The sequence below is a fragment of the Buteo buteo genome, chromosome 12 (assembly GCF_964188355.1).
Source record: "Buteo buteo chromosome 12, bButBut1.hap1.1, whole genome shotgun sequence".
Lineage (NCBI taxonomy): Eukaryota > Metazoa > Chordata > Aves > Accipitriformes > Accipitridae > Buteo > Buteo buteo.
This window is the reverse complement of record NC_134182.1, coordinates 20,146,065-20,171,729: the sequence shown is the minus strand read 5'-3', so window position 1 is coordinate 20,171,729 and position 25,665 is coordinate 20,146,065. Positions and strand designations below refer to the sequence as shown.

At 42.2% G+C, this 25,665-nt stretch overlaps 1 protein-coding gene across 8 annotated transcripts in view; it reads right to left on the bottom strand.

Moving 5' to 3' along the window:
* MOCS1 (molybdenum cofactor synthesis 1) overlaps positions 1-24,592 on the bottom strand; it is a 32,809-nt gene extending 8,217 nt beyond the window's left edge. For 3 of the 8 annotated variants that reach the window (XM_075042918.1, XM_075042919.1, XM_075042927.1), the window contains exons 1-10: positions 24,419-24,592; positions 21,154-21,204; positions 16,134-16,266; positions 15,346-15,513; positions 10,349-10,513; positions 4,044-4,105; positions 2,774-2,885; positions 2,326-2,438; positions 975-1,085; positions 40-160 (exon numbers count right to left, since the gene is read on the bottom strand). In XM_075042918.1, the coding sequence (XP_074899019.1) occupies positions 40-160; positions 975-1,085; positions 2,326-2,438; positions 2,774-2,885; positions 4,044-4,105; positions 10,349-10,513; positions 15,346-15,513; positions 16,134-16,266; positions 21,154-21,204; positions 24,419-24,538 (1,156 nt within the window). In that variant the 5' untranslated portion in view covers positions 24,539-24,592. Of the gene's footprint in view, positions 1-39; positions 161-974; positions 1,086-2,325; positions 2,439-2,773; positions 2,886-4,043; positions 4,106-10,348; positions 10,514-15,345; positions 15,514-16,133; positions 16,267-17,312; positions 17,350-17,769; positions 17,851-20,995; positions 21,070-21,153; positions 21,205-24,302; positions 24,321-24,418 lie in introns of those variants that run through there. The other 5 variants (XM_075042921.1, XM_075042925.1, XM_075042922.1 and 2 more) reach the window with 5 other exon arrangements.
* Between the last annotated feature and the right edge of the window lie 1,073 nt (positions 24,593-25,665).

The window sequence follows — 25,665 nt, the reverse complement described above, 5'->3', positions numbered from 1 at the left end:
CTAGTCACTGCTGTTATTTCTCAGGTACCATAAACATACCAGCATGCTGTTTCTTTTTTCTGCCCACTGCTGCTCCAATGATTTGAACCAACTCTTCCTCTGAGGCACCTGACCGTAGGTGATCTCTCAAGGACACTTCTGAATTCCCAAAAAGGCACACCTGCAGCCAACCCAAGGAAACAAAAGAAGAGAAAAGAGAAAGAATAAAATAAATAGCTTTTACAAATATTTCGTACTAACCTCAGAGTAAAAAGTTTTGAAGAGGCTTATCCTATTGAAGAGAGAGAATGTTTATGGAGATTGTTTTCTCTATCTCTCTTCATGTACACACACAGACAGCCTGGGATGTTTATGTAACCTGAGCCCATTGGGCCTTCAGGCTGCCTCGGTCATTCTACATTAGACAGCAGCACAGCTGTTGTCAATATCAGGTGACAATGCATAAGTGCCAATTTTTAATTGAAAACTTTAATTTTCCCCCAGAAACTGCCAGTTTCAAAATGGGAGGAAATGGCTATCCCTCCCCTTTCTACAGCCATTAAGCAAAAATACAGACTGCTCTTGAAGGAGAAGAGTTGCAAGACGTTTGGTGAAACAACACAGGATCCTTGTGAAACCCAAAAGCCAAGCCCTCACAGCTGTTTGGATGCTTTTTAAATGGGAAGCCATCTGCTTGACACATGTTTAAGATGATTTTGAATCAAAGATTAAAATAAATGTTTATATTTACTGGCCTTGCAACCATGTTTTACAACTGAAGTTAACTATGTTAGCAAATAGAGAAACGAAAAAAAGGTGATGTAACATCTCCCCAACAAGCTTGACTAAGAATACATGAAGGAGAGATAAACAGGAGTTAGCTGGTAATAATTATGTCTTTCCATCCTACTTTATATCCCAGCTACTTTTAAGGGAAGAATTTCAACACTACTTTTGCTGCATGAAAGCAAAGAGAATCCTGTTTCACTACCAACCTTTAGGTTCCCATCTGCTGTTATCCTCAGACGATTGCAGGATCCACAGAAGTGCTCTGACATGGAGGTGATAAAGCTAATTTGTCCCTGGAAATGTGGCACCTTATAACTCTAAAGAAATGCAGAGGAGGGAAAAAAAGAAGAGTCAAATATAGACTCCTCATTTTTAAAGCTCCACTTGTCCAAAGACCAGAAGACATTTTAACAGAGATTTTCTTCAGTTCTAAGGTCACACAAGAGGAAAAAAAGCAAAATCAGGTTTGTCAGGGGTTCCAGTCTATTCTGCTCTGTCCCTTGAAATTCACAAACTTATTAAATGTTTGCTCTTGTAGTTTATCAACTGACAGGTGATGCCAGTAGGCATGTTCTTAGGCAGCCATAAGCCATAGATTCATCTAAGCTAGAAATCCCCCATGTGACACTGCACACTCTAAAGCAATACTGTTATTTCACTGAACAACTGTTTCATCAGGCTTGTTAATGTTCAGTGACAGACAGATATAGACTGACAAAAGTTTAAAAACCTGTAAATACAGGATATAAGCCTGGCATTATTTATAACTAAGGCATCTAGTAAACACACTGTATTTAGAATCATTTAGGTTGGAAAAGACCTTCAAGATCATCGAGTCCAACCATCATCCATGCCCACTAAACCATTTTATGGAGTACCTTGTCTACCTGCTTTTTGAATACCTCCAGGGATGGTGACTCAACCACTTCCCTGGGCAGCCTGTTCCAATGACTGACAACCCTCTCAGTAAAGAAATTTTTCCTAATATCTAACCTAAATCTCCTTTGCCGCAACTTGAGGCCATTTCCTCTCATCCTATCTCCAGCCACCTGACAGAAGAGACCAGCACCCACCCCACTACTACCCCCCTTTTCAGGTAGTTGTAGAGAGTGATAAGGTCTCCCCTCAGCCTCCTCTTCTCCAGACTAAACAGCCCCAACTCCCTCAGCCGCTCCTCATAAGACTTGTGCTCCAGGCCCCTCACCAGCTTTGTTGCCCTTCTCTGGACACGCTCCAGCACCTCAATGTCTTTCCTGTAGTGAGGGGCCCAAAACTGAACACAGTACTTGAGGTGCGGCCTCCCCAGTGCCAAGTACAGGGGGACAACCACTTCCCTGCTCCAAATTCTAAAGATTCCAATTCTAAAGATAAAGACTATGACCAGTGTTTAATATGAGTCAAACCACATGCAGGCAGCTTCACCAAAATCCCAGAGTTACTACACTGAGTAATATTTACCTTGCTTGTCAATTATAAACACTGAACTTGGGAGAATTTGGGGATTTAGGACAGAGAAAGAATGGGGGCACATTTCACATGTTCTTTGTCTAACCCCACCTTGGCTGTGCTGGAAGTTTCACAGGTCAATTTCTCCAGTTCAGGCCATTGCTGTTTAATTGTATCAAGCATTTCTTTGTAGCTCACCATCTTCTTGAAGTTCCATTTATTGCCTAGAATTAACAAAACCGGCATAACTTTAGACTGTGGATTTTATTTTTTTAATTAGCAGAGAACCACCTTTACATTCTCCACAAATCTCAGTTTTCCCTGTACATGTCCGAGCCCCAACTAATCCTGCTACTAATCCTACTCCAGCTTATCCAGGGAAGACAGATAAGCTGCAAAAGATACAACACAAAACTTAAGGCAGTCCTTAATTCCCAAAAAAAGCTCACCAAAACTTCCAAAGACAAGCCCACAGGGTGAATAACCACCAATCAATCAGATTCACCTCTATCCAAGGCACACTCCATGCCATGAAGAATCTCAAAGCAAGAGTGCTTACCATCAAAGGGCATGTATTCTATGAACCGCACATCAAGGGGCAGATCCTTTGTGAAATCCACAAAGCCCAGCAGTTCATCCTCATTGAAGCCTCGCATCACCACACAGTTTACCTGCAGGAAAAGCAGACACCTGAAATTAGTGAGCAGAGTATGACTTTCTTCCCACTTACACAAGGTTTCATAGGACTTGCAGAAGGCAATGTAGATAGAACACTTTTTTTGAAAAAAAAGATGATGAGACAAGTTGGCAGAATTGCAATGGTATAGATGATACTCCACTCCCCAGTCCTATGTTGTATGGCTTCTGTAACAGTACCGGCAGGGCACCTTCTACAGCACTCTTTATGGCAGATCACAGACAAATTCCCCAGACCAGGAAGTGTTCACAGTGCACTCCATAACCATAGGCTGCAGGATGACTAGCTGTGCCTTCTTCCAAAAAGAGGTTAAAACTGAGTTTTCTGCACATTCCTCACAAACAATACTTACGTTGGAGCCTCAGGTCCTCTGTGCTTTATCTGAAGAACAACAGATAGCTGTGCAGTTGCTAAAACATTCCCTGTTAGCAAGGCAGACTTGTATGTCCAAGCATCATGCATCACAATTCTTAAGATCTTTCAGGAAAGCCTAAAACCTAGTTTAATTTCAAGTGTTTTTCATAGCTCCATAGCCTAAACCACTTATATATAATAGATCTTCCAAAACACCGGGGAAACTGAAGGGAACCACAGCTGTAGGACTGCAAATGGCTGAGTTACGGTGAAGTTTCAGGTTACAGCTAAGTTAGTCTACCTGCACCCCCAAAATGAGGACTCCCTTTCCCTCTCTCTCACACTAGCACTCATCAGAGTCTGCTGTAAGCAGCTGAAGGCGATAAACCAGGAGAAAATTAACCTCTTTCTGCAGGGTAGTTTTCTGCCTGCTAACTCCCTTGGCCAAGTTCACAGATAGGTCACAGTGCCAAATCAATAGAGTGGGGTATAAAGAGGCAAGTACAGAGCAGGACCACACTGTAGCCTGCAGCTAGGCAATTGATAGGCTATATGGCCATATGAATCTGCACCCTCAGCTGCGCAAGAATATTATATGAATTTCCCCCATTATCACTTGATGTGCTCTTCAGTCTACTAAAATTTTTTCTTCAGTTTTGCCAAAAATTATTCATGGGGTGGAGGGGAGATAATAAATTCCTCATCAGGTAAGCTATATTTTTTATCACAGTTTATGGTAAAACACAACAGTTTCAGACTAAATGAACACTGGCTTTACCTTAACAGGACGGTAGCCAAGTTCAGTGGCTTTGTGGATTCCTTCCATTACCTTGTGAAAGCCTAAGATATAAAAAAATATTAAAATTTCCTTTTCTTTTTTAAAAACAGAATGCAAAACAAGGTTATTAAGTACAAGACAAAAAGATGACAAATAAAAACCAATCTGATTCAGAAGACAGGGCTGCAAGTAAGAAGAGCTGCAAGTAAAGAGACTTCAGTTCTACACACACACACCCCAAACCCCCCAAAGGCTGCCAGCGTTACCGTGGTCAAGTCACTGAGATTAATTTTTTAACTGGTATTTGGGTAGTCAAAAATATTGGTGTGCTTTTCTGCATCTTTGCCTTGTGTTACTTTCTTCTTAAAGGGAGCGGAAAGCATTTGTGAACTGCCTCCAGAAGCAACAAAGAAAGAATAATAAATTAATGTTTTTTTTATAATAATGGCACAGGTGTCTTTGCTAAAATGGCAGAATCTCACTGTTCTGAGTCAGACAACAATATTGCTAGATTAATTTTAAAAGGCTCTTTCTAAAGTGTGTTTGGAGGGGAGTGGGGTTAGGAACAAATAAAAGCCCCTCGATTCCCTGTTCATCCCTGGCTACAAGATGTAATTGGCTTCCTAAAGCTACTGAGTATCCATTAGTTTGAAGATCACAGGCAGCATTTACAGGATCGTAATTTTTATGACTAAACTTGTGAAACTGGTGAGCACAATGTGGGCGGGATTAGAGCATTTATGAAAGCAATTTAGTTGGCCTTTGATCCTTGAAAACAAATCAAAGATGTCAAAAACTGCAGTGACTTCAACGAATGAAGTGTCCAGCTTCACCCTACCATTTAGTGTGTCCTATACTTGTCAGCTGCTCCCAGACACAGAGATACAGTTAATTTAGGGCAAGCATCTTCACTCCTACAGGCACCTCTTAAATTTGGAGGAAAAATAAAGCAAAAATGCAATTTTGAAATTCCAAAGGCCTTTAGGAAAGCCTCTTAATCATCTCATTCAAACTATACCTTCTGTCAACTTTAAACAAAGTTAAAACTTTAATCAAGATATCAATTTTAGATTTGACATATTATTTCTTCCCTGCCACACTCACCAGCTGGCAGAGAAACAAGGTGATAGTAGCAAGAATGAGACAGCAAGCTACCAAGCTCTGGGTATGCATTTCTGGTGAGTGGGCGTACTCAGCTGCTAGCACTGTGTTTGTGAATGCCTCTATTACCCTGTCAGGTACTAGATTAAGTTCCCTTCCTGTTCTGCACACTAAACTCAGATATGAGAGACCAAACACTGCATGAGACTGAGCTCCTTCTTCTGAAGCTGTTGTCTTCAACAGCAAATACTTTACATATGCTAGCAAAAGGGCAACATCTTCCAGAATTTTGTGCTGACAATCCCTGTGCCGTTCCCAGTCACACATTTTTCTGTGTAGGTCCGCCACCCTCCTTTCCTTCTCTCTTATCTACTGGAAGCTCAGATTCTCTAGTGAAGAGATCATACCTTCATTAATCTGTAAGTAAGTGCTTTACCAGAAATAAGCAATAACTCAATAGTATTCTGTGCATACTTAATATTGGATGTGTTCAAGATCAGAAAAAAAACAAGACACAGGAAACTTTCACTTAACTGCTTTCTGGCCAGTAAAGCCATTGACCTCGGTACCAGGGAAGATTATGGTATGGTTTGTCTTGAGACCACTCACATGGCAAGTCCAGGACAAGCAGGGTATCAGGCCCCATCAGCATGGGTTTACGGAAGGCAGGTCCTGCTTGACCAACCTGCTCTCCTTCTATGACCAGGTGACCTGCCTAGTGGATGAGGGAAAGGCTGTGAATGTTATCTACCTTGACTTCAGCAAGGCCTTTGACACTGTCTCTCATGGCATACTCCTTGAGAAGCTGGTGTCTCATGGCTTGGACAAGTGTACTCTTCGCTGGGTGAAAAACTGGCTGGCTGGATGAGCCCAGAGGGTTGTGGTGAATGGGGTGAAATCCAGTTGGCAGCAGGTCACAAGTGGTGTTCCCCAGGGCTCCGTGTTGGGCCCCATTCTGTTTAATATCTTTATCAATGATTTGGATGAGGGGATTGAATGCACCCTCAGCAAGTTTGCAGATGACACCAAGTTGGAAGGGCGGGTTGATCTGCTTGAGGGTAGGGAGGCTCTACAGAGAGATCTGGACAGGCTGGATCAATGGGCTGAGGCCAGTTGTATGAAGTTCAACAAGGCCAAGTGCCAGGTCCTGCACTTTGGTCACAGCAACCCCATGCAGCGCTACAGGCTTGGGGAAGAGTGGCTGGAAAGCTGCCTGGCAGAGAAAGACCTGGGGGTGCTGGTTGGCAGCCGGCTGAATATGAGCCAGCAGTGTTCCCAGGTGGCCAAGAAGGCCAATGGCATCCTGGCCTGTATCAGAAATAGTGTGGCCAGCAGGAACAGGGAGGTGATTGTTCCCCTGTACTCAGCACTGGTGAGGCCGCACCTCGAGTACTGTGTTCAGTTTTGGGCCCCTCACTACAGGAAAGACATTGAGGTGCTGGAGCGTGTCCAGAGAAGGGCAACAAAGCTGGTGAGGGGCCTGGAGCACAAGTCTTATGAGGAGCGGCTGAGGGAGTTGGGGCTGTTTAGTCTGGAGAAGAGGAGGCTGAGGGGAGACCTTATCACTCTCTACAACTACCTGAAAAGGGGGGTAGTAGTGGGGTGGGTGCTGGTCTCTTCTGTCAGGTGGCTGGAGATAGGATGAGAGGAAATGGCCTCAAGTTGCGGCAAAGGAGATTTAGGTTAGATATTAGGAAAAATTTCTTTACTGAGAGGGTTGTCAGTCATTGGAACAGGCTGCCCAGGGAAGTGGTTGAGTCACCATCCCTGGAGGTATTCAAAAAGCAGGTAGACAAGGTACTCCATAAAATGGTTTAGTGGGCATGGATGATGGTTGGACTCGATGATCTTGAAGGTCTTTTCCAACCTAAATGATTCTATGATTCTAAAGCATGGACACAGGAAAGCAGAAAATGCCAACCGTTTTATAAGCCAGTCCTAATACTAGTCTTGGCTGCAAAAAGAGAGGTGAAGAACAAGAAGACAACAGTGAAATAACTCTTGCAAGCAACTGTTTGAAGTTATGACTTGTCACCCTTCTCCTTCACCACCTACTTGTTTTGCATGCGCCCAGTAAGTTTGCAGCACCGGTGGTAAATTTCATTCTAATTAAGCAAGTTCTCAGGCTGACTGTGGCAACAGAGATGATGATACACTGCTGTAAGCACATCCCAGAGCCACAAATGCGATAAAAAAGCTCTGCAACAGCTCAGAGAACCTGCTACTTCAGCATTGCAGAAAGGTGAAGCTGAACTTAACTAAAAAGGCCAGGAAGCAATCACTAGCAAGCAGCAGATCAAAAACTCCGCATGTTTGAATACTCGCATGCTTGGGCTCAGCTTGCTGTAGAGGTATGGAACAGGATTACAGCTCACAATACATATAACTCAATGTCCTTCTCAGTTCTGCCTCTTACCTCCTGCCATGCTAGCACAAGGGTGTGGTTTAGAACAGCTATCAAAAATCTCTACAAAGAAAAATAAAGTAAGCTATTCTGGTTAACAACAACTATGAGCTTGTTTCCACTAAAAGATTTTGGGGGCAGGGTGATTATTTAAAAAAAAAAGTTACAGTAAAAAAAATAAAAATCTGTAACTGCATTTCATATTTTGATGTTAACCGTTTTCTGTTTTTTCTTTACGGAAAGCTGTTAAGAGTTCATTTGTATTTCCATACTTACTAAAACATCTCTTCTAGATCAAAGTCCTTGTGTGGTAATGGAACAACAAAAAGAATAAAACCAAAACATTTCAAAATATTAGAGCAGAAATGAATACTAGATATCATTGTGTCAGGAAATACTGTCAAGGCTCAGAAGTTCTCTAAGTTTTTGTTTGACATTTCAAAATGACAACCCTTCTTCTCTTCCAGCCAATGAAAAATTTAAATATTTTCATCACTTTAGATTTCTTCTGAAATCATAACTTTAGCCAACTTTAAAGCACAGAGAACCATAGACACATCCAGAAAAATCCTATGTGGGACAACACCTCCCAACATTTAATCCTTACAAGAAGAAAGGCTTCAAGCCAATGTTTAATGATTCAATTACAGTACAATATTATCTCTTTTTCCTTGTACTGAACAAAAAAGAAGGGACAGGCTGTGAAACAGGTTAGACTGGCTACCTGCAAGAAAGTACTTTTCATTTGTTCATCCCTTACAATGTGGTAGATGGGGAAAAGTAGAAATATTATGGTCCTCTCACGTGCTTTCATACATCAGTGAAATCTCTGATCATCTCACAGTCATTCCCTCTATCCAGCCATTTGGGAATAAAAGCAGGTGTAATGCAGGTCAGCTGCACCAAAGATATAAAATGCCAGCCTTTTCCTAAAACCCTAGAATGAGTTTCCAGAGGAGCAGAAAAATCGATTCCAAGTTTCTCGAGTTCCTGGTTAGCTCCATAATCAGATGCAAACTTTACTTTCCACAGAAGTTATCGGCCTGGAGGAGTCTAAAACCAGGAATCCCTCTCACCTTAATAGAGCTATATCTTGTTGCCTCTGGAACTGCCACGGGACACAGGGTTGCACAGTAGGGCAGGCACCTTATTCTCTGCTCATTCCATACTTGGAAATCTCCTATTAAATAAAAAACCCTCAAAAACAATAAAAAAGTATTTTTACATAATTTCAGCCCTTAAGAAAAGAAAAAAACCAACTCAGCATTACTATTTTTACCTGATCCCCACTTAAAAAAATGTATCTATGATTTGGAGACTTTATTATCCTCCTTGAAAATATTGAGGCATAGAAACTTCCCTGTTCATTCCCTATGCTATTCAGCTGAGCAACTTCTCTCTTTGTGGTTAAAGACCTTTTTTTATTTAAAGGGGGAAGAGGGGAAGAGAACATTTATATAAATAAAAATTACCTTCACCCCCCCAATAACTTTCAGTTTACTTTTTAAGCAGCACATTCCTAACAGCTTCCAATCAGATATGAAGAGCTGTGGCCATATAATTCAGGAAGCTGAAGGATCAGGTTTGCCCCTTCAGTAGCAAAGGAAGGGCTTGTTTCCAGTGAGTGTTATAAACCAGGTAATATTCAAATGCAGAGAGCAGAAGGAAGAGCACAGTCAACACCTTCTTGTGATTAGATATTCCCAGATGCTTCTCTGGGAGCCAACTGTGCCATGACACAACCATATTAATGCAATAGCCTACGCTGGAAGGATAATGCTCCAGTCAGATTTATGACAGGAACAGATTTCTGCACCATGATGTAAGAAACCTGAAGATGTGCTTCCAGAGAGACTGTAGACAAGGACACCTTTCTGCACCTGCTAGCAGAACTTCAATTTGATAGCAGAATGATTCAAACATAGAAATTATTTCCTACAGCATCCCAGATTTCTACAGCCCTTGCCCTACATTTGTCTTACGTTGTTGCACCATCTAGTGGCTACTTGGAGGTTTTGTCCGAATTAGAAGTTCACAGACTGCCGAAGTTACTGAACAGAAATAGAACGATACAAGATCAAATCAGTTTTAGGTTGGAAGGAAGCCCAACTATGAAGCTGAACTTCATAATGAGCTTTAGGATTCATTTAAACAAGAATCTGTAACACTGGGCACATCCAAGCATTTTTGAAACTTTGTTTGGAATTACTACTTCAATCAGAGAGGTTAGAAAGTTGACACCCCTCCTCAAGTGACCTCAGGCATGGTTTATGTTTATTCCTATCAAAAAGTAGTGGAGGTAGGGAACATCACTAATCACAATTGAGACCACTGCTAGCATGCCCCAAATATAAATTCCAGAAACTGATGCTATTTGTGACAAGAAGTTCAGTTCTTATGGCATCTTAGTCCCTGGCTGCTATTAGCGGGAACATCTCTTTTTTGAATGGTATTAAAGAACAGCAGCACACGAGACCAACACAAGATTTGGAGAGTCCTCTTGATATCCATGACTAATCAGTAGTCAGCCAGTTACTGGCAGCTGTAGTCACAGTCCCACTGATTGTGGTGAGCTGAGCATCTTCTATTCCTCCAACTAAAAGGGCTCTACCTGCCTAAGGGTTGTAGAAAGAAGGAAAAAGAGTCACTACTAAATAAGCTAGTATAGACTATTTTTCCTAGCCTCAGAAGGATAGCAATTCACTCCCCTCTCAAAGTAACTGAGTGTGAAAGACACACCAAACAACTCACAACATTACGGTAAGTATTAACACAGTTGCCTTTGAAGACAAGCATGTACCTTTCCTCCGGACAATGAACTCAAATTTAGCTGGGACCAAAGTATCCAGGCTAATGTTAATGGCATTCAGTCCTGCCTCCTTCAGTCGGGGCAGCAGTCTGGTTAAGTTGATCCCATTGGTTGTGACAGCAATGGTTTTAAGCCCTTCTAGCTTGTACAGTTGACCTAGGAAAATAAGAAGTAAAAAGAACACTTAAAAAGAAGTAATTCAACTGTAAGTTACACAGAAAACCCAAAAGAAGATTTGTGAAACAAAGAAAGAAAATATCACTGAGGGTGTGAGGAAAACATGGACACTTCAGTGCTTCAGCCTGCTTCCAGCTGTATCAGTTTGAGACACCCATTATAGCACAAATCCATTTCAAAAGGTATGAGAGAGTAGTTTATTGCAAGCAAAATTGGTTATAAAGAACACTGAAAGTGCACACTAATTTTGTTCTCATTTCTTAGAATAAATAGCTACTTTATTGTTGGAAGAAGGCCTCTGATTTTGTTTACCTTCTTTTCCTCAATCTAGCTTTGCAAACTGAATACTGTGTTCTGCAATAATAATAAGCAGCAAGCCATCCCTTTCACACGTGACACTTGAACTAGCTGCATTTATCTAGCAACATTTATCCTACTATGCTTTACCAAAAACCAGTTCTAACCCAGAGGTAGCTGCCAGCAGTAGCGACTTTAAACTGCTGAAAGAAATACCACACACACTCCTAACTAAACAGGATAAGGTCAACATATTAGACCATTATAGAGAATCCAAGGCAACAACACCCAAGGGACAGAAAGCTTGCACTTGACAACCGAAATATTTCCGTTACCCACAGTGGTAGCCCAGCCAGTTGAAGAGGGCTTACGCAAGACGCTAAAAAATGGCTAACAAAAGAAAACTACATAAGAAACAGTTAATATGAGATTAAGATTCAGAAAATAGCTGCCTTCTCATAAGCCAAATGCAGAAATCCTCAGCATACCAGATCTCCAGCAGGCAGACTTTCAAACTTCCAGTTATCAGTACAATAACAAATAGGAAAAACCCCTCATAAACCACTTGCAGAAGCAGAGCCATGGCGAAGTATTTTCTTATTTTCCCTCCTCCCTTCTCTCATAGTCTCCACCCTAATTTGCTGAGAAATATTTGAAGAACCCTTACTCTTGATGCAGCTTTATTTACAGCACGAATATTTCACAGTCCCTTCTTCCCTCCCCGTTTTACCTCTGTTTGTTCATGTTGGTAAGGGCTTTACTTCTGCTTTATCTCATTTCCCAGCTATTCTCAAAAACTCTGGAATGGGACAAGCTGGGTCACACCAAAGATTCTGAAATTTAGAGCAGCAGCATTTTGCAACATGCTTAAGAGCCCCATAAAGATATTTGGAACCTGAGGTTATAACAAAAGAGCAATCTTTAATAAGAACTAGATTTTTCTAGCATTCACCTCTCAAAATCCTCCCCACTGACCAGGAATAACCTCCTCCTAGAGGATGGGTGCTATTGGTCCAAGTTTGCAAAAGATTGTTTAACACTAGCTACCACTAGCAGCCTAGTCTTTGTGAGAGCATAGGATAGTGTAGGAACACCACTACTTTTACTTACAGCCTCAACGCACAAAATGGTCAACCTCCTAACAAGAGAAAAAAAGACTAGCTGTCATACAGGTTTCATTGCTAGAAATGTAAAATGCATAAAGGCATTGAATGAAACCAAAGCCATGCTGCAGCCTAAAATGGAAAAATTAAAAAAAAGTAGCACCAGCTGATTGGGTCAGTTAATGCAGGCAGCATTAACAGGCAGCTGTTATCAATGCATCTTCTTCCTCATCAGACAGGAGGAGATACAGATGAGGCACTAGAAATACACTAATATTTGGAACCATCTGTAATAACAAATTGGATAGAAGCCCACTGTGAGAACTTAAGAGATGGAGACTTAACACTAATTAAAAAGGACCAGTTAGTACACTCTGCCTTATTAGTGCAAGCTAAGTAGAACATTTGCAGTTGCTTAGTTTCTTGGCTTGTGGACCTCTAAATTCAAAAGGTATTAAAGAGATTTCATAACTTTGTAACTCACCTTGTACCTGTATTAAGTCTGTTTGCTGACCTTTGGTCACTGCTTTAGCAACAATCAGCACAAGCAAAGGCAACTGATAAAACTATTAAGTAGAAAAGGAAACAGAACAAATACTATCATTCAATAGCATGAAGCTAAAAGCTTCTATGTCAGGTTCAAGCCATCAGGTAAACCCTTTTACATTTACTTTTTCCTTTAGGATCAGGAGCATCTTCTTAAATAGACAACTTGCTTATATATTCTCTTCCAATCATTTCCTCAACTGCGCTTCTGATTGAGTCCAGAAAAGGCATGTGTATCTCTTAATCAAAATGTGTATGTTGCTATAAAAAGGCATCTAGCTGTCTGTCCCCCACCCCATGGAAAATGATTTCGTCAGTGCAGATGTGTACTTCTTAGACTATTAATAATAAACAGCTATCACACAGTTTATATCCGGTGCTATTTTAAACTTTGAGTATCTCAAAGGAGATGGATTCTATATTCCACTATGAGCTGCTTCAGAAAAGTCTCAAACATATGTTTTCAGCAGTTGCCAGGACATGATTCAGCTTTCAGCAAGTGTCGGTGTTGCTGAGTCATAGTTTATGTATGTGCATGCATTAAAAGAACATTTGAAATAAGCTAAAGAACTGTAGCAGGTCTCTGAATAACACAGTCTCCTACAGTAGCTTCAAGTCACATTTGCTCACTGAAAGACTAAAAAAGTCTGAACTTGAATATTAGAAAAATACAGTAATAGTAATACAGCATTAATATTTTTGAGCTTTATTGGTATTTCACAGACCATTTATGATTAAGAGAAAGGTTTGCTGAAAACAAACCTAACTTAAATCTCAACCCTATTCAGCACCTGAGACATTGTAGCCAGCTTCTATAAACCATCTAGAAATCCAGATTAACTCTGTCCCAGCCCAAACCAGTACATTGTGCTAAAATGGCTTCAATAAAGGTGCCTAACTCAAATTCTGCAGAAGACATTTTTGGGCTTGTTTTCCCTCCAAGTGAGTTTTCCTCATAGTTGTTACATGTGATCTATTTAGTTTTGAGACTTTTATCTTGATCCCAAACTTGTGCACCATAAAGTAACACCAAAGTCTGAAAAGACAAAAAGTGTTCATAGGTTTAAATTGCCAATTTTCAACATGCCTTAGAAAAAACCTGTGAGGCTAATACAAATCCCTGACAAAATGAACTACTGCAACAGGACAATCATCTTAACATCCATTACCCTTACCCCAAGATCTCTCTTGTCATCCATTAAAATGATCACTAAGAATCTGTCAAAGTTCAGCTGTGACCATGAACACAGGCAGAATAATGAAAGCCCAGTAGTTCAAAAAGATCTGTCTCCCTCTTTCAGCCACAGAAATAAACCTTTGAGAATTCTATCACTGCTGTAAAACAAAGAAAAAAAAAAAAACTACCCAAACTTTCTATCCTTCCAATATCAATACTTCAGGACTGCAGCAATGTGATAATTATTTTGCAGTGACCTGGCTGCTCAACTTACACTCTTAACATCAGAGTAGCTGATGAGTGTATAAAAAGCCACCAGCTACTGCTGATAAATCAAAAAGGTAAATACACTAGGAAAGTTCTGCACTGAACTGATCTTGTTGTTTTCAACTCATTGTCATGCCAATGCTACATGCTGAACTGTAAAGCTTCATTGTATTTTAAAATACAACTTATTTTGTAACTCTGCCCCCCTTTTGGCTGGCACAAGCCATCTAAAAATAATTATATCTTTTATTAACTAGAAATGGGGAATGCCTTCTTGAAAGAAACAGGTCTCTTGAAAGGCACATAGCTCTCTCAATCCTCAATAAAAAAATAACCTATCATGCATGGGCGAAATGCCCTAGAGAATGGTATTCCAGACTTCCAAAAAGATGAAGTTAGTGCAGTTTCAGGACTCCTCACAATCAAGGTTCAAGGAAACTCAAGCCAGCTCACTGCAGCCATACCTTTTCCAGCTATAAACAGGTCAGTTCTACATACTACACTGCTCTGCTGCTTCCTTTGGAAAAGACCATAAAGGCTGTCCAAATCCTGAACAAAACAGAGCAGGAGCAGAGACCAACTGTTTTCTGCACCAAAGCTCAGTGTATCAGTAGACAGTTACTCTACTTTCAAGACCTTCATCTTCCATATTAACCCTTTCTTATCTTCAGTACTTATAAGAGTATTCACACATGCAGAAACAGACAAGTTCTGTTGCCTACAATACACCAAAGTGCTCCCACCTACATAGCCTTAATCAAATACATTGCCACTACACAAAGCTATTGTAATGTCCATAACATACGAGACTTTGGACAAGGAAAAAAACACCTGGCTCAAGGAAAGAACAGGCACGGTCAGTCAATACAATACCTACTGGGTATTTATAGTCCACTGAAGTAATAGTCTTCATCAATAACTGTAAAAAAATAGGCATTTCCACCATTCCTTATTAAACACAGACAAGCAAGTGACATCTGTTATCAAGGAAACAAAACAAAACCACAAAACACGCCACGACCACTCCCCCCTCCCCCAAATCCAAAAGAAAACCTGTTTTGTTTGTAAGCATGTATCAACTGTTCCTCCCCAGTGAGGACCTGGTCACATTAATACTTGATTTTTCACCCCAAGGCTCCATTATTGCAAGCTGTTCTAGTAGATGCTGAATATGAAGACAATGCTAAGTTCAGCTGTTATAATATGAAGAGATATAAGTTCCATCCAAGCAGGAGAGCAGAAGTGGAAGTTCTCTGAAAGGAGCTACCTTGCATTTCACAATGTTAGGAAAAAGGACTGTCATTTAATGTATAATTATTCCCCACGTTGCTGGACTGTATTAGTAGATAGTTATAAGCGTAGTTCTTGGATCAATATATAGCAAGTCACTTTGAAACACACTGTATTTATTGGGAACTCACCCACAATATCAACCACATCAGGACGGATAAGTGGCTCTCCTCCTGTCAGTCGGATCTTCTCTACACCTTCTTTCACAAACAGTCTGGCTAGGGTGATTATCTCCTGAGCAGTAAGTAGCTCTGATTTAGGGGTCAGCTGAACACCCTCCTCTGGCATACAATACTGACCTGAAACACAGAATACAGAAATACATGGGGGAAAAAATAACCAGCATGTCAAACAACTCTGCTTTTCTGAAATACAGAGAAGATCATACACCAAATCTTACAAGCAATCTCCTACCAATTTCCTGTTTTCCTTCAGAAGACAACCCAAGACTCATTTGATAGGTCTCAAAATTACAATAGATCCAAATTGAAGGAAAAGCTGATCTTATTTCTATCTAACCTGCATTCAGAGACACCAAATTGAACGGGCAAGTACTGGGACATTGCCACAAACTTTGCAGACCTAATTGTGGGAATGCCTAGGTAGGAGCTCATGCTTATCACACACTTTGTGTACAGCATACAAACATCCACAAGTACTATCATCCAAACCACACCAAGTCCAATGAAAGACCTGTCACTTCCACCCATCTCTGGTAGATCCCTAGGCTTGCTCCTGCTTCCCCATCCCACCAGCCACTCAGCCCCAAATCAGTCTCTATTTAACCTTTAACATTACTCTGTGAAGACAAGAAACAGCACAGGGCCAACACAGCAATAAAAGTACCCTAACTCAGGTCTTGGCTTTTGCACAATATGGTGCATAAGAGCTCTGTGCAAGAAAGCAAGCAGACACTTACACCTGAGGTTGCATTTCTCAGTCAAAGAAATTCGCAAGTATTTGTGCTGACGCCCAAAGCTGTCCGTCAAAAAAGCAGAGAAGGGAACAGCATGTTGCAGTAGAAAGCGTCCTCTTTCTGAGCTTTGCAGTTCCTGTAATGAAAACAAGCAAGTGCTAAGTATTTGAATAGTTATCCTATCAACTTGCTGTATAAATATTAACTTTGAACTCAACTGATTATATTATTCCATTTTTCCCCAACAGGGACAGCTGCACAAGAAAAACCCATGACTTGTCTTTATGGTCAAACCTGGTCGTTTATTAAGTTTCACACCGTACTTAACTACATGGAACTGTACTGTAATTTTCCCTGTGCATGTTAAGATACAGGCTCTTTGCCACAGGTGCCTCAGGCTTTTTGTGCAGAATAGGAAGCAGCTTTTTTCAATTGCTTGTCTCTTCACTTTCCAGAATCAATGATCCAGGACCACCCAATCTCACTAGAGCGCTCAGATAAATGAAATCATATAGAAGGGTCCCTCCCTGCATTTCAGTGCAAGAAAGCTAGAAGTTGATGAAACACTGCATCTCTGCATGTGTCCCTACCAACTTTCATGTGTAAGGCATAACATCTTGTTAATAGCAAACCCAAATTATTTCTATGTACAATTATGTTTTGTGATGTCTGGTTCAAGAACATTTCCAACAAGGTCTTCTTGCCCAAATCCATACAACAGAATACTTCCAAAAAGCTTATCTCAGTTAAAAAATAATAAATAATACAGGGACAGTGGGACTAGAATAGACATGTATGATCCTGAACACTCCACCTGTTCAAGCCTGCATAAAAAGATTCAGAATTTTAATAATGTCTTTGTTAGCTTTAATGAAGTGACTATTAATAGTGATTTCTATTTACAATTTGGGTTTTTTTTAAAGCACAATGTAACATATTCTAGAGCAACACAGTTTTCAGGAAGTACTGAATGAGGGCTGATCACTTTAGATATCAAATTAAATATCCCAAATTAGTAGCTGCTACTGGAAATGAATACAGTTCAAGCTTATACCAACCATCTTTAAAACATCACTACCATCAACACCAGAACATCAACATCATCAACACTATAACACTTGGTTATAGCAAGGTCTAAATGCAGGGAGTCCCAATGCCTTTAGCCCATGACTTTCAAATTACCATGTTGTAGTTCTGCTTCTCTGCACCTGTAAAGCACAGCTGAAACCACTCTGCTACCTTTGGAAAATATTTCAATACCTTGAGCGAAACATACACTGACTGAACCAACTCTTATCACAGTACTGCAGAAAAGCAAAAGTTTACCAACATATTTTAATCAGCTGGATACTCGGTTCAGGCACTACACACAAACGTCCACAAACAACATCATCCAAACTCTGCCAAGTCTGGTGTCTTTTCATCTACTGTATCACAGTTAAATTAACATTTTATAGGAGGACAATTTAATAACTCTAACAGAGGCCAGCTGCATAGCCTCACAAAACGAAACAGAGAAAACACAATCAAAATAATTAAAAGGAACTACCTTCACTGTGTCCTAGTTAGTTAACCACACACAGACACTTAATAGCCAGCTAAGAAAACTGGAAGAAAGCTAAAGGATTCCTGTACTTACAGTGAATTTCATCTCCAGTGAAAGAGCACATACAAAATCATTTCTGGATACAACGTGTTCACAAAGTTAAAAAACATGAGGGAGGCAAAAAATCAGCTGCAGAATTGTGCCTCAAGTCAAGATCATGCTGGCTAGTCTTGATAGGCTGCAGCAGGCAAAGGATTAAATAAAGTTTTGACATCAATTTAAGATGTAGAATGAGGAACTGGACAAAATGACACATTAGCTAGTATTCAAACTGCATAACTGAACAAAAGTCATGATTTCCATCTAGTGAAAAACAGACCTATGAAATCTCCAGACATACTAAAATTGGCATGTATGGGATGATGCCAAGGGACTGGGCAGAAACATACATAGCTGTGGCCATCATCTCCCTGTGTCTAGTCATTGCTAGTAACCATAGGAGTTAACCCTGCACAGTATTTTGAAACAGCCCTTGCAAGAACTTTGGAAATGGTCAGCTAAAATGTTGAACCACCCAGGTATACTCCCTCAAAACATTTTATTCTGAAAGCATTTGTAAGAAAGATTTGAGGACACCCTCAGTGACCAGATCAGGCAGACAGCAAAGGTTGTCTGGGGAAGAGGCCCAACTTCAGCCATCAGAAGCTGCAGCAATTTTGATTCCAGCTGTGCTAACACCAGGGCTGCTGCTAAACTTCTAAGCAGGAGCAGTCTTTCTTGGCAGCAAAATCTTTCCACTAGCCTTTAAACAATCCACTACACTTCTTGATCCAAACAGCTTTGTGGTTAGATAAGAAGATCTCCAAGAACTTCCCTGGCAGTGGGGGGGGTTAGAGAAGATAAAGGAGACACAAAGTGGCTGTTTCAAAGCCCAGAAAGCATCTGTTTACCCCTGATAAAACAGCAGTACTAGTTTCCACGTAATTGCTTTTCTGCCAGAACAAAGCAATCTCTTTCAGTTTCCATTTTGTAGCGATGGCCACAAGAGCAGAGGGATAAGGGGTGCAAGGCCAGCCCTCCCCAGGTCTGGCCTTCCCTCCCCGCAGCACCAAAGGGGTCAGTGGCAACCTCTCCAAAGCCACACGTGCTGCTCACACATTCTTACATCTCCCTCTTCTCCAACATGCACAGGCAGAACAAGTCATCTTGTTTTTAATCTCCCCAGGGAAATGCTCCAGCCTGGGCACATCCGGGTTGTTTGTGAGCTCCGCACAGCTTTAGTTTCCCCAAGAAATCCCAATTTGGGAGCTTGGTTTGTTAGAAATGCTGGCTCTGTTGTACTTATTGCGAGAGTTTCTCAGAATACAAGCAGGGTTAAGTTGAAGAGCCCAGCTAAATATCCATACTTCATTTCTGCTTCTTCCCCAGATAGAAAACTCACCCCTGAATAGACTAAATCTAAAGATATTTTAAATACTGCCAAACTCAGAAAAACCACAACACAAAAGTATTTTTTCTTGAAAATTTCACTGCTTTCTTGGCCTGGTTGGATTTCTGATGTTCTCCTTCCTATTATTTTGGAAAGGTGTTCACATTTGAGAGGGAAAGCACTCCCATGCTTATTAAAATTATTTGAGCCTTTCTTGTAGGAACACTCCTCTCCTGTTTCTTTCTCAATAACTCATTTTTGCACCATTTTCACAATCAGGCTTCCTTACCCACTCCACTTGAAGACAGAACAGTATGAACCTCCTGTCTCCCTGTTTTAGAGTGTGCATTACAGGGAGGGGAAAGAAGGGAAAAGTTATCCTCCCTGACAGAAAGCAAGCAAGAGAGGGAGCCTTTAAGGATTGTATGTAATCGATGCCAAAACTACATACTTTCAAGGACAATAATATGCTTAAAGCAATTTCCTATTTTCAGGAAGGAGCCACCACTGGAGTGGGACGTAGGAGACAACAGTTCTGTTTGTGGTTTGCCATCCACCTGGGGGGCTGTTACAGGCAAGGAAGCTAAAGTAAGAGGACTTACTGGAGGAATAATACTGCCCTTCATTAATTACTCTAAAGTGAACGGTAAAGAAACAGCATTAAAAAAACAGGCACTTAGCAGGCAGTTGGTGTCAATATACTTAAAAATTCCTGTTGGAAATAATTAACTTTTGCTTTCTTGCTGCAAAATAGTGGGTGTTGGGGTGGGGAAAAGAAAAAAAGTTTTCCAGAGCTGCTAGAGCTTCTTTCTGTCAACTTCTTGTCATGTACAGACATGGGTTTGTCTGGGAGGAAAGAATGACTGGAGATGGAATTTTTAAGCTGTTTGTTCAGTTTCTGTCCAGTTTGATGTCAGCAAGGAGGAATTAGGAGACACCCATGAGGAGTTCAGTAGCATCAGCTTGAGCTCCAGTGGGAATGGATCCTGTATTACCAAAACTGCTACTGCACCCAGCACTGACTCATATTTTTATCACTTCCACAGGGAAGGCCAAATATCAGAGATGGAAACTCAGCTGCCTTCCTGGTAACTCAGGGCAAGGATGAAGCACTCTCTCAGGTAGTTGTGCAAGTAGGATTTTCCGAAGGGGAAGAACAGGGTGAGGTTGGACCTAGTCACTTGCAGCCTGTGTGAGACCTGTCGGAGCAGGGAGAAAGCAAAAGCTGCCTGCTACAGTTCCCAGGCTACAGAGACAGGGTTATTCAGTTCCCTCCAGTTGGAAAAGATGGGCAATTGTTGGCATTTTAACCTATTAATGCCCAACCACATAACTTTTTCACTCAAAAGCAATGGTTATAATCCCCATGTCCCCACTCCCCTCTCTCTGTAGCTGACAGGAGATACTTCTACACATTGGAGGAGTATGCACTGTTACAGAGTGTGCTTTATCTGATCTGTGCAAAAACAGTTTCACTCTCCGGGCTGTCAATCTCATGTTCTATACTGGTACTGAAAGAATGAGAGCTTAGATGACTGCACCTAGCAGCTATATTTTGACAAGCTGTCAACCCTTCAGATCTGCCAATTCACCTGTGATTTCCAGGAAAACTCTTCTAACAACACAGCACAATTGGAAACTGTCACCAGAGGTATTAATAACCACCAGGAACACCATAAACTGACAAGATACTGGAAAGGCTCAGTTAAACACAAGGGGGAAGAGAACAGAGCTCTCATCTATTTATCAAGCTGAAGATTGAGTACTATACTTGCTCTACCCTTCCACCTTCACCTCATCCCCAGTGATATTTGTGCACTATGGAAAAGTAATGCTTGCAAACACTTCTTCAGCCCAGGTCTCGGGGACCACCACAAGCTGTGTACTTACGACACTGTTATCGCTGCTCCTGCACCCACTGGCTCTTTCAGCTCCTGCAATCCTGTTGGGTTTGTGCATCAGTGCTGCCACCTCACTGTAGTACCTAATGCTGCCACGCTAGCATCATGGACACAACTCAGCAAAAGCTCTTCTGTTTCATGCCTCACCTTTAATATCTTAGTCTGCAGGGAAGCGGTCACATAGTGTCCTTGTTCAACCTGGAAATTAGACAAGCACAGAGGCTGAAATGGGTCTAAGTAGGCCAAGTGCCAGAATGAGGTCTGAGCTGAGAAATCCAAGATAAATGTTTTTCTGAAGGCTCAGCAGCTGCTGCCCAACAGTTGACCCCAAAGAGCAAGCTACAGTTCTGGTTACTGGCACAGAGAGTGCTGCTCAGAGGCTTTGACCAGCTACCCGCAAAATGGAGCTCCAGGACAGAGAAAGCTTTAGACATGACTGGCCAAGAATAAGGGCCATATGAGGTCCCTCTAGACAAGCTGGGCTCTCCCCTTTATCCCAGTAGTGAACACTTCATTGAGGCCACAGAAAATTTCAGGTCGTTATGTTTGAATTACAGGATCTACATGAACAGAGGGAGGAAGCTGAAACGAAACTTTGTATCAGGATGCCAAAGACCTTTACTGGAAATGATACATCTAGAGCAGGATTTAAAAAAAAAAAAAAAACAACCAACCTTATTTCCTTAACATTATTGCTCCCAAGCCTCACTATTTTAAGAGTCCTCTCACCTTTCTTCTTTGTTTCAAAAAGCTGGGGATTTTGCATGTAAACTTCCAGCTTACAATTAAAAAAAAAAAAAAAGTAGTACAAATTACTTTTTCTATTGTACTGGAAAATACAGTTTTGTAGTAGAAATATGTAATCCTATATGATTTTTTTTTATTCAAGAATATAATTTGGACATGTATCATCATGTGTACAAGATGACAGGATGGCATCAGGTTTTCCTTTGTTAACTGTCAATTAGTCAAGAAATGCTTGTACACAACCAAACAACCACGAAAGCACTGCTTTCAGAGTGCCTGTCGCTACCTGCCCTAATCCAGTCTTAGAAAAAGGGATTCCACCCTGTGCACATCTCCAAGACTGACAACTGTATCTTAAATACTAAAATACAAACAGGCTCAAACATGTGGACTAACCAGTCCAATAATAAACTCATCAAGTTCTGGGGTTTATTTGTAAACAATTTAGGATCAGCTTCCTAGGTATATCTGATTTCACCTTCAAAACTGACATAAATTTTCACAGCCTCTGATTTGCCCAGTCAGGTCTTCTAATCAGTATCATTTCACTTTTATAACTACATCAATTTTCACCAAGTATTTCATATAGAGAACATTATAAGGACTTAATGGACATTCAAACCATGAATAAAAGCTATTGTTTCTGCTTGAGGGAGTCACTTAGAAGCATTCATAGAAAGTGTTATGACAGATAGCAAATGCAGGATACAGAATGGATAGCACGTGCGCAGACATTTTCCCACTGTCTCAAAAACCAGCATGTAGGAACAGGCTAAAAAAAGCCATAAGTAGAATGTAAGTTCACCACACAATATCAATACAGCAGCTGTACTGACCCCACTGTCTGTAACCTAACCTAAAGGCTTACAATGGATGGCCTTGGACACAGCCTTTCAGTTGTCTCCTGAAGCTCCTGAGTTACACAGTTCTTCCTTCCACAGCTGGAAGGACCATTTTAAAAGGGGATGAAATACAGAGAGACTAGCGCTCTCTTCTCCCCTTTGCACCCCCTGCACCCAACTGAAATCACATGAAACTAAACAGAACCCATGAACATTTTCAGATCCAACACAAAAGATAGTCAAGCAGTATTCACAATTGTTTTGAACGTTTGAACATCCTGTCATCTGAAAGCGCGTTTCACTGTCACCTATGGCTGTAATGCTAATTGCTCCTCTCTACAGATGAATCCTGGGAGAGACCAAGAACAGAAAGGAGCAATGAATACATTATCACTGTATAGTTGCTAAGTTTGCACTGTCTTTGCTTTTGCATTAGCTTGCTTCTCAGGCCCTGCAGGGTATTAGCCAGTGCCCCAGCACACTTGTCACACTTACTATGCCACAAACACAAATCAGCCATCCCATTCTTCCAACCACTGTGGCTTTTGTCCCCTAAAGCAGTAGGGCTTTCTAAGAAGGATGTTGTAATCAAGCTCTCTCAAAAGTATTCCTGAATGTATGTTAGAACTACTTGATTTATAGAAAGTAGTTAAAAGTAATTCTGATCAGAATTTATAAAGAAGTACATGGTTTAGAAAAAAACCAAAAGAAACTCAATAACCTTTCTAGATTCCTGAGCCAAGTAAGCATTCAATAAAGCAACACACAAATCCATTTGACTTTCTGTAAATAAGTGGTAGTGAATGCATTCAATTCTGGTGACCCAAGACTGTCACTAGTAGTTTTAGCTTATTTTCTGCCTCTTAAAGCCAAGCCATGCAATTGCAAGTAACTCAATAAATCATGTCCCAGCTGAGATTAGTCTGCATGTCATGCCCTATTTCTTCTAGACAGTTGCAGAACTTTTGCCTTTCTGTGCAGCTGCTTCTCCCACATTTGGACACCAAGAGACCAAATCCATCTGGGGGACCAAAAGTTAAACTAGGAGGAGCTAGATCTGGACAACACCTCTATTAATTTCATGCCAGCAACAAACAAACAGCTTCATTGTAAAGCTCGCGTGACCACTGGGAGCACAACCACCAAAAGCTGCAAAACCATTTGATTTTGACCTAGGCAGATCAAATGCCGTTGTGCAACCTCTTCTTTGACTGGGATGGAACACAGAACTGGTTCAGTCCAAGAGACTTAATGTCCTACTTAGTTTCAAAGTCAGGGTGACATTTCAACAAAGTAAGGCCATAGAATTATATATTACTACATGTTTTGTTGACACCCCTTCCCCCCCTCCCATATAATCAAGTCATGTTCACCATACGAATTACCTATCGGTCTGGGACAGGTTGCAAAATTAAGTATTTCTATTAGAACACACGAGGCAGAGTTTCGGTGCCGTCTACCCCAGCAGATTACAGCTGCGGTGCCCTACGCTGCTGGCGGGGGATTATGGATGGGGAACTCTCAAACCCAAGCTCCCCTCGGGAACCCCGCCAGGCGGAGTCCCGATTACCACTAGTACCCCTCCACGAACTACGTTTTCTTAATCTTAAGTGCAAGGCACCGGCCCGGGACTCAAAACCCCAAGCACGACCTCCGGCAGCCGCACGCCTCCCAAGCGCTCCCCCGGCAGCGGCACCCGCCAGTTACCGGCTATAGGCGCCGGCGCCCGCCTTCGGCCCCAAACCCTCCATTTCGCCCCGCGGCGCCGCACCGGCCTCCCCTCACGGCCCGCCCCCACCGGACCCCTCAGCGCCCCGCCTCACCTGAGCCGCGGCAGAGGGAGCCCTCACGGGCGCCCCGGAGCTGCAAGCGCGGCCCGAGGCTGCCCTGAGGATCCCCCGCAAGAGCGCGGGACCGCCGCGCCGCCCCCACACCGCCGCCATGCGGCTCGCCGGCCCCCAACACGCGGGGGGCTGCAGCGCTGCCGCCGCCAGCCTCGGGCCGTCACGCGGGGAAGGGCGGAGGGACAGCCAATCAGAGCGGCCGCAGGTGCGGCGATGCACGCCGGGAGTTGTAGTCGCCGCCCTCGCGCGGGCGGAGGGAGGCGCTGTCAGCGGCGGCCCGCCGGTCGCTCGCCGCTGGTGTGCCCTCCGGGGTCAGGGGCCCCGAGCAGCTCCCGGCAGCCCCGCGTCCCTCAGCAGCAAGGGCAAAACCCGCACTGACAGTCTTTCTTGTCTCCCTTCCCCCGCCCTTGCCTCGGCCCTCCAAAAGGCAGGTGTAGAGCCCGAGGCCTGCGGGCTGGCCCTGCCTGCTGGCTGCCTTCGTGGGAAATGCAGACGTCGAAGGACTCGCACACGGGGTACGTGTCCCAGCAGGGACAGGCAGAGGACCAGGAAACACAGTTATCCTCAGCTGGGGAACATTTCTGGTGCAGACAACGACTTCATCCTCAGTCCTGCCTGAGTCTCAAGTGAAATCTGTAAAACATTGTCAGAAGATGGGCACAGGAACTAAGTGGGGCGTAAGAAAACAATATTTCACTTTTCCAACCTAATTTAGATTCCCCCACACTTCCAATGTTTCACAGACAAGGGGCCATACAGCAAAACGTCTGGTGGCCCATGGTCCACCTTCTCTGGGCAATGGGTCTGCTGAGCATGGTCACCCATTGCTGAGCTGAACTTGAGGCCCTTGTTCTGAACCTGTTTCACACATGAAAGGAGAGCTCAGGTGCCCACAATTTCCCTGGATCCCCTTCCCCGAATCATGTCAGCTACTCTTCCAAAGGACATGTGTTTCCCTAAATGACTTCTGTTGCTCTTAGCTTTAGAACCGTGCAGCTGTTGTATTGCTGGAGCTGTTAAGAGTAAAACTCAGACCTTTATACACCATACTGCTTCTACAGTAACTCCTCTAGTTTAAATAATTTTGTTTTCCCTTACCAAATTGCTGTGTCAGGGGTATTTGCAGTTGCAACAAATGGTTGCAAAAATGTGTCAGGGGTATTTGCATTTGCAACAAACGGTTGCAAAAATGTTAAGGATTCTCTGCAGTCTGTGTGCAGTCTCTG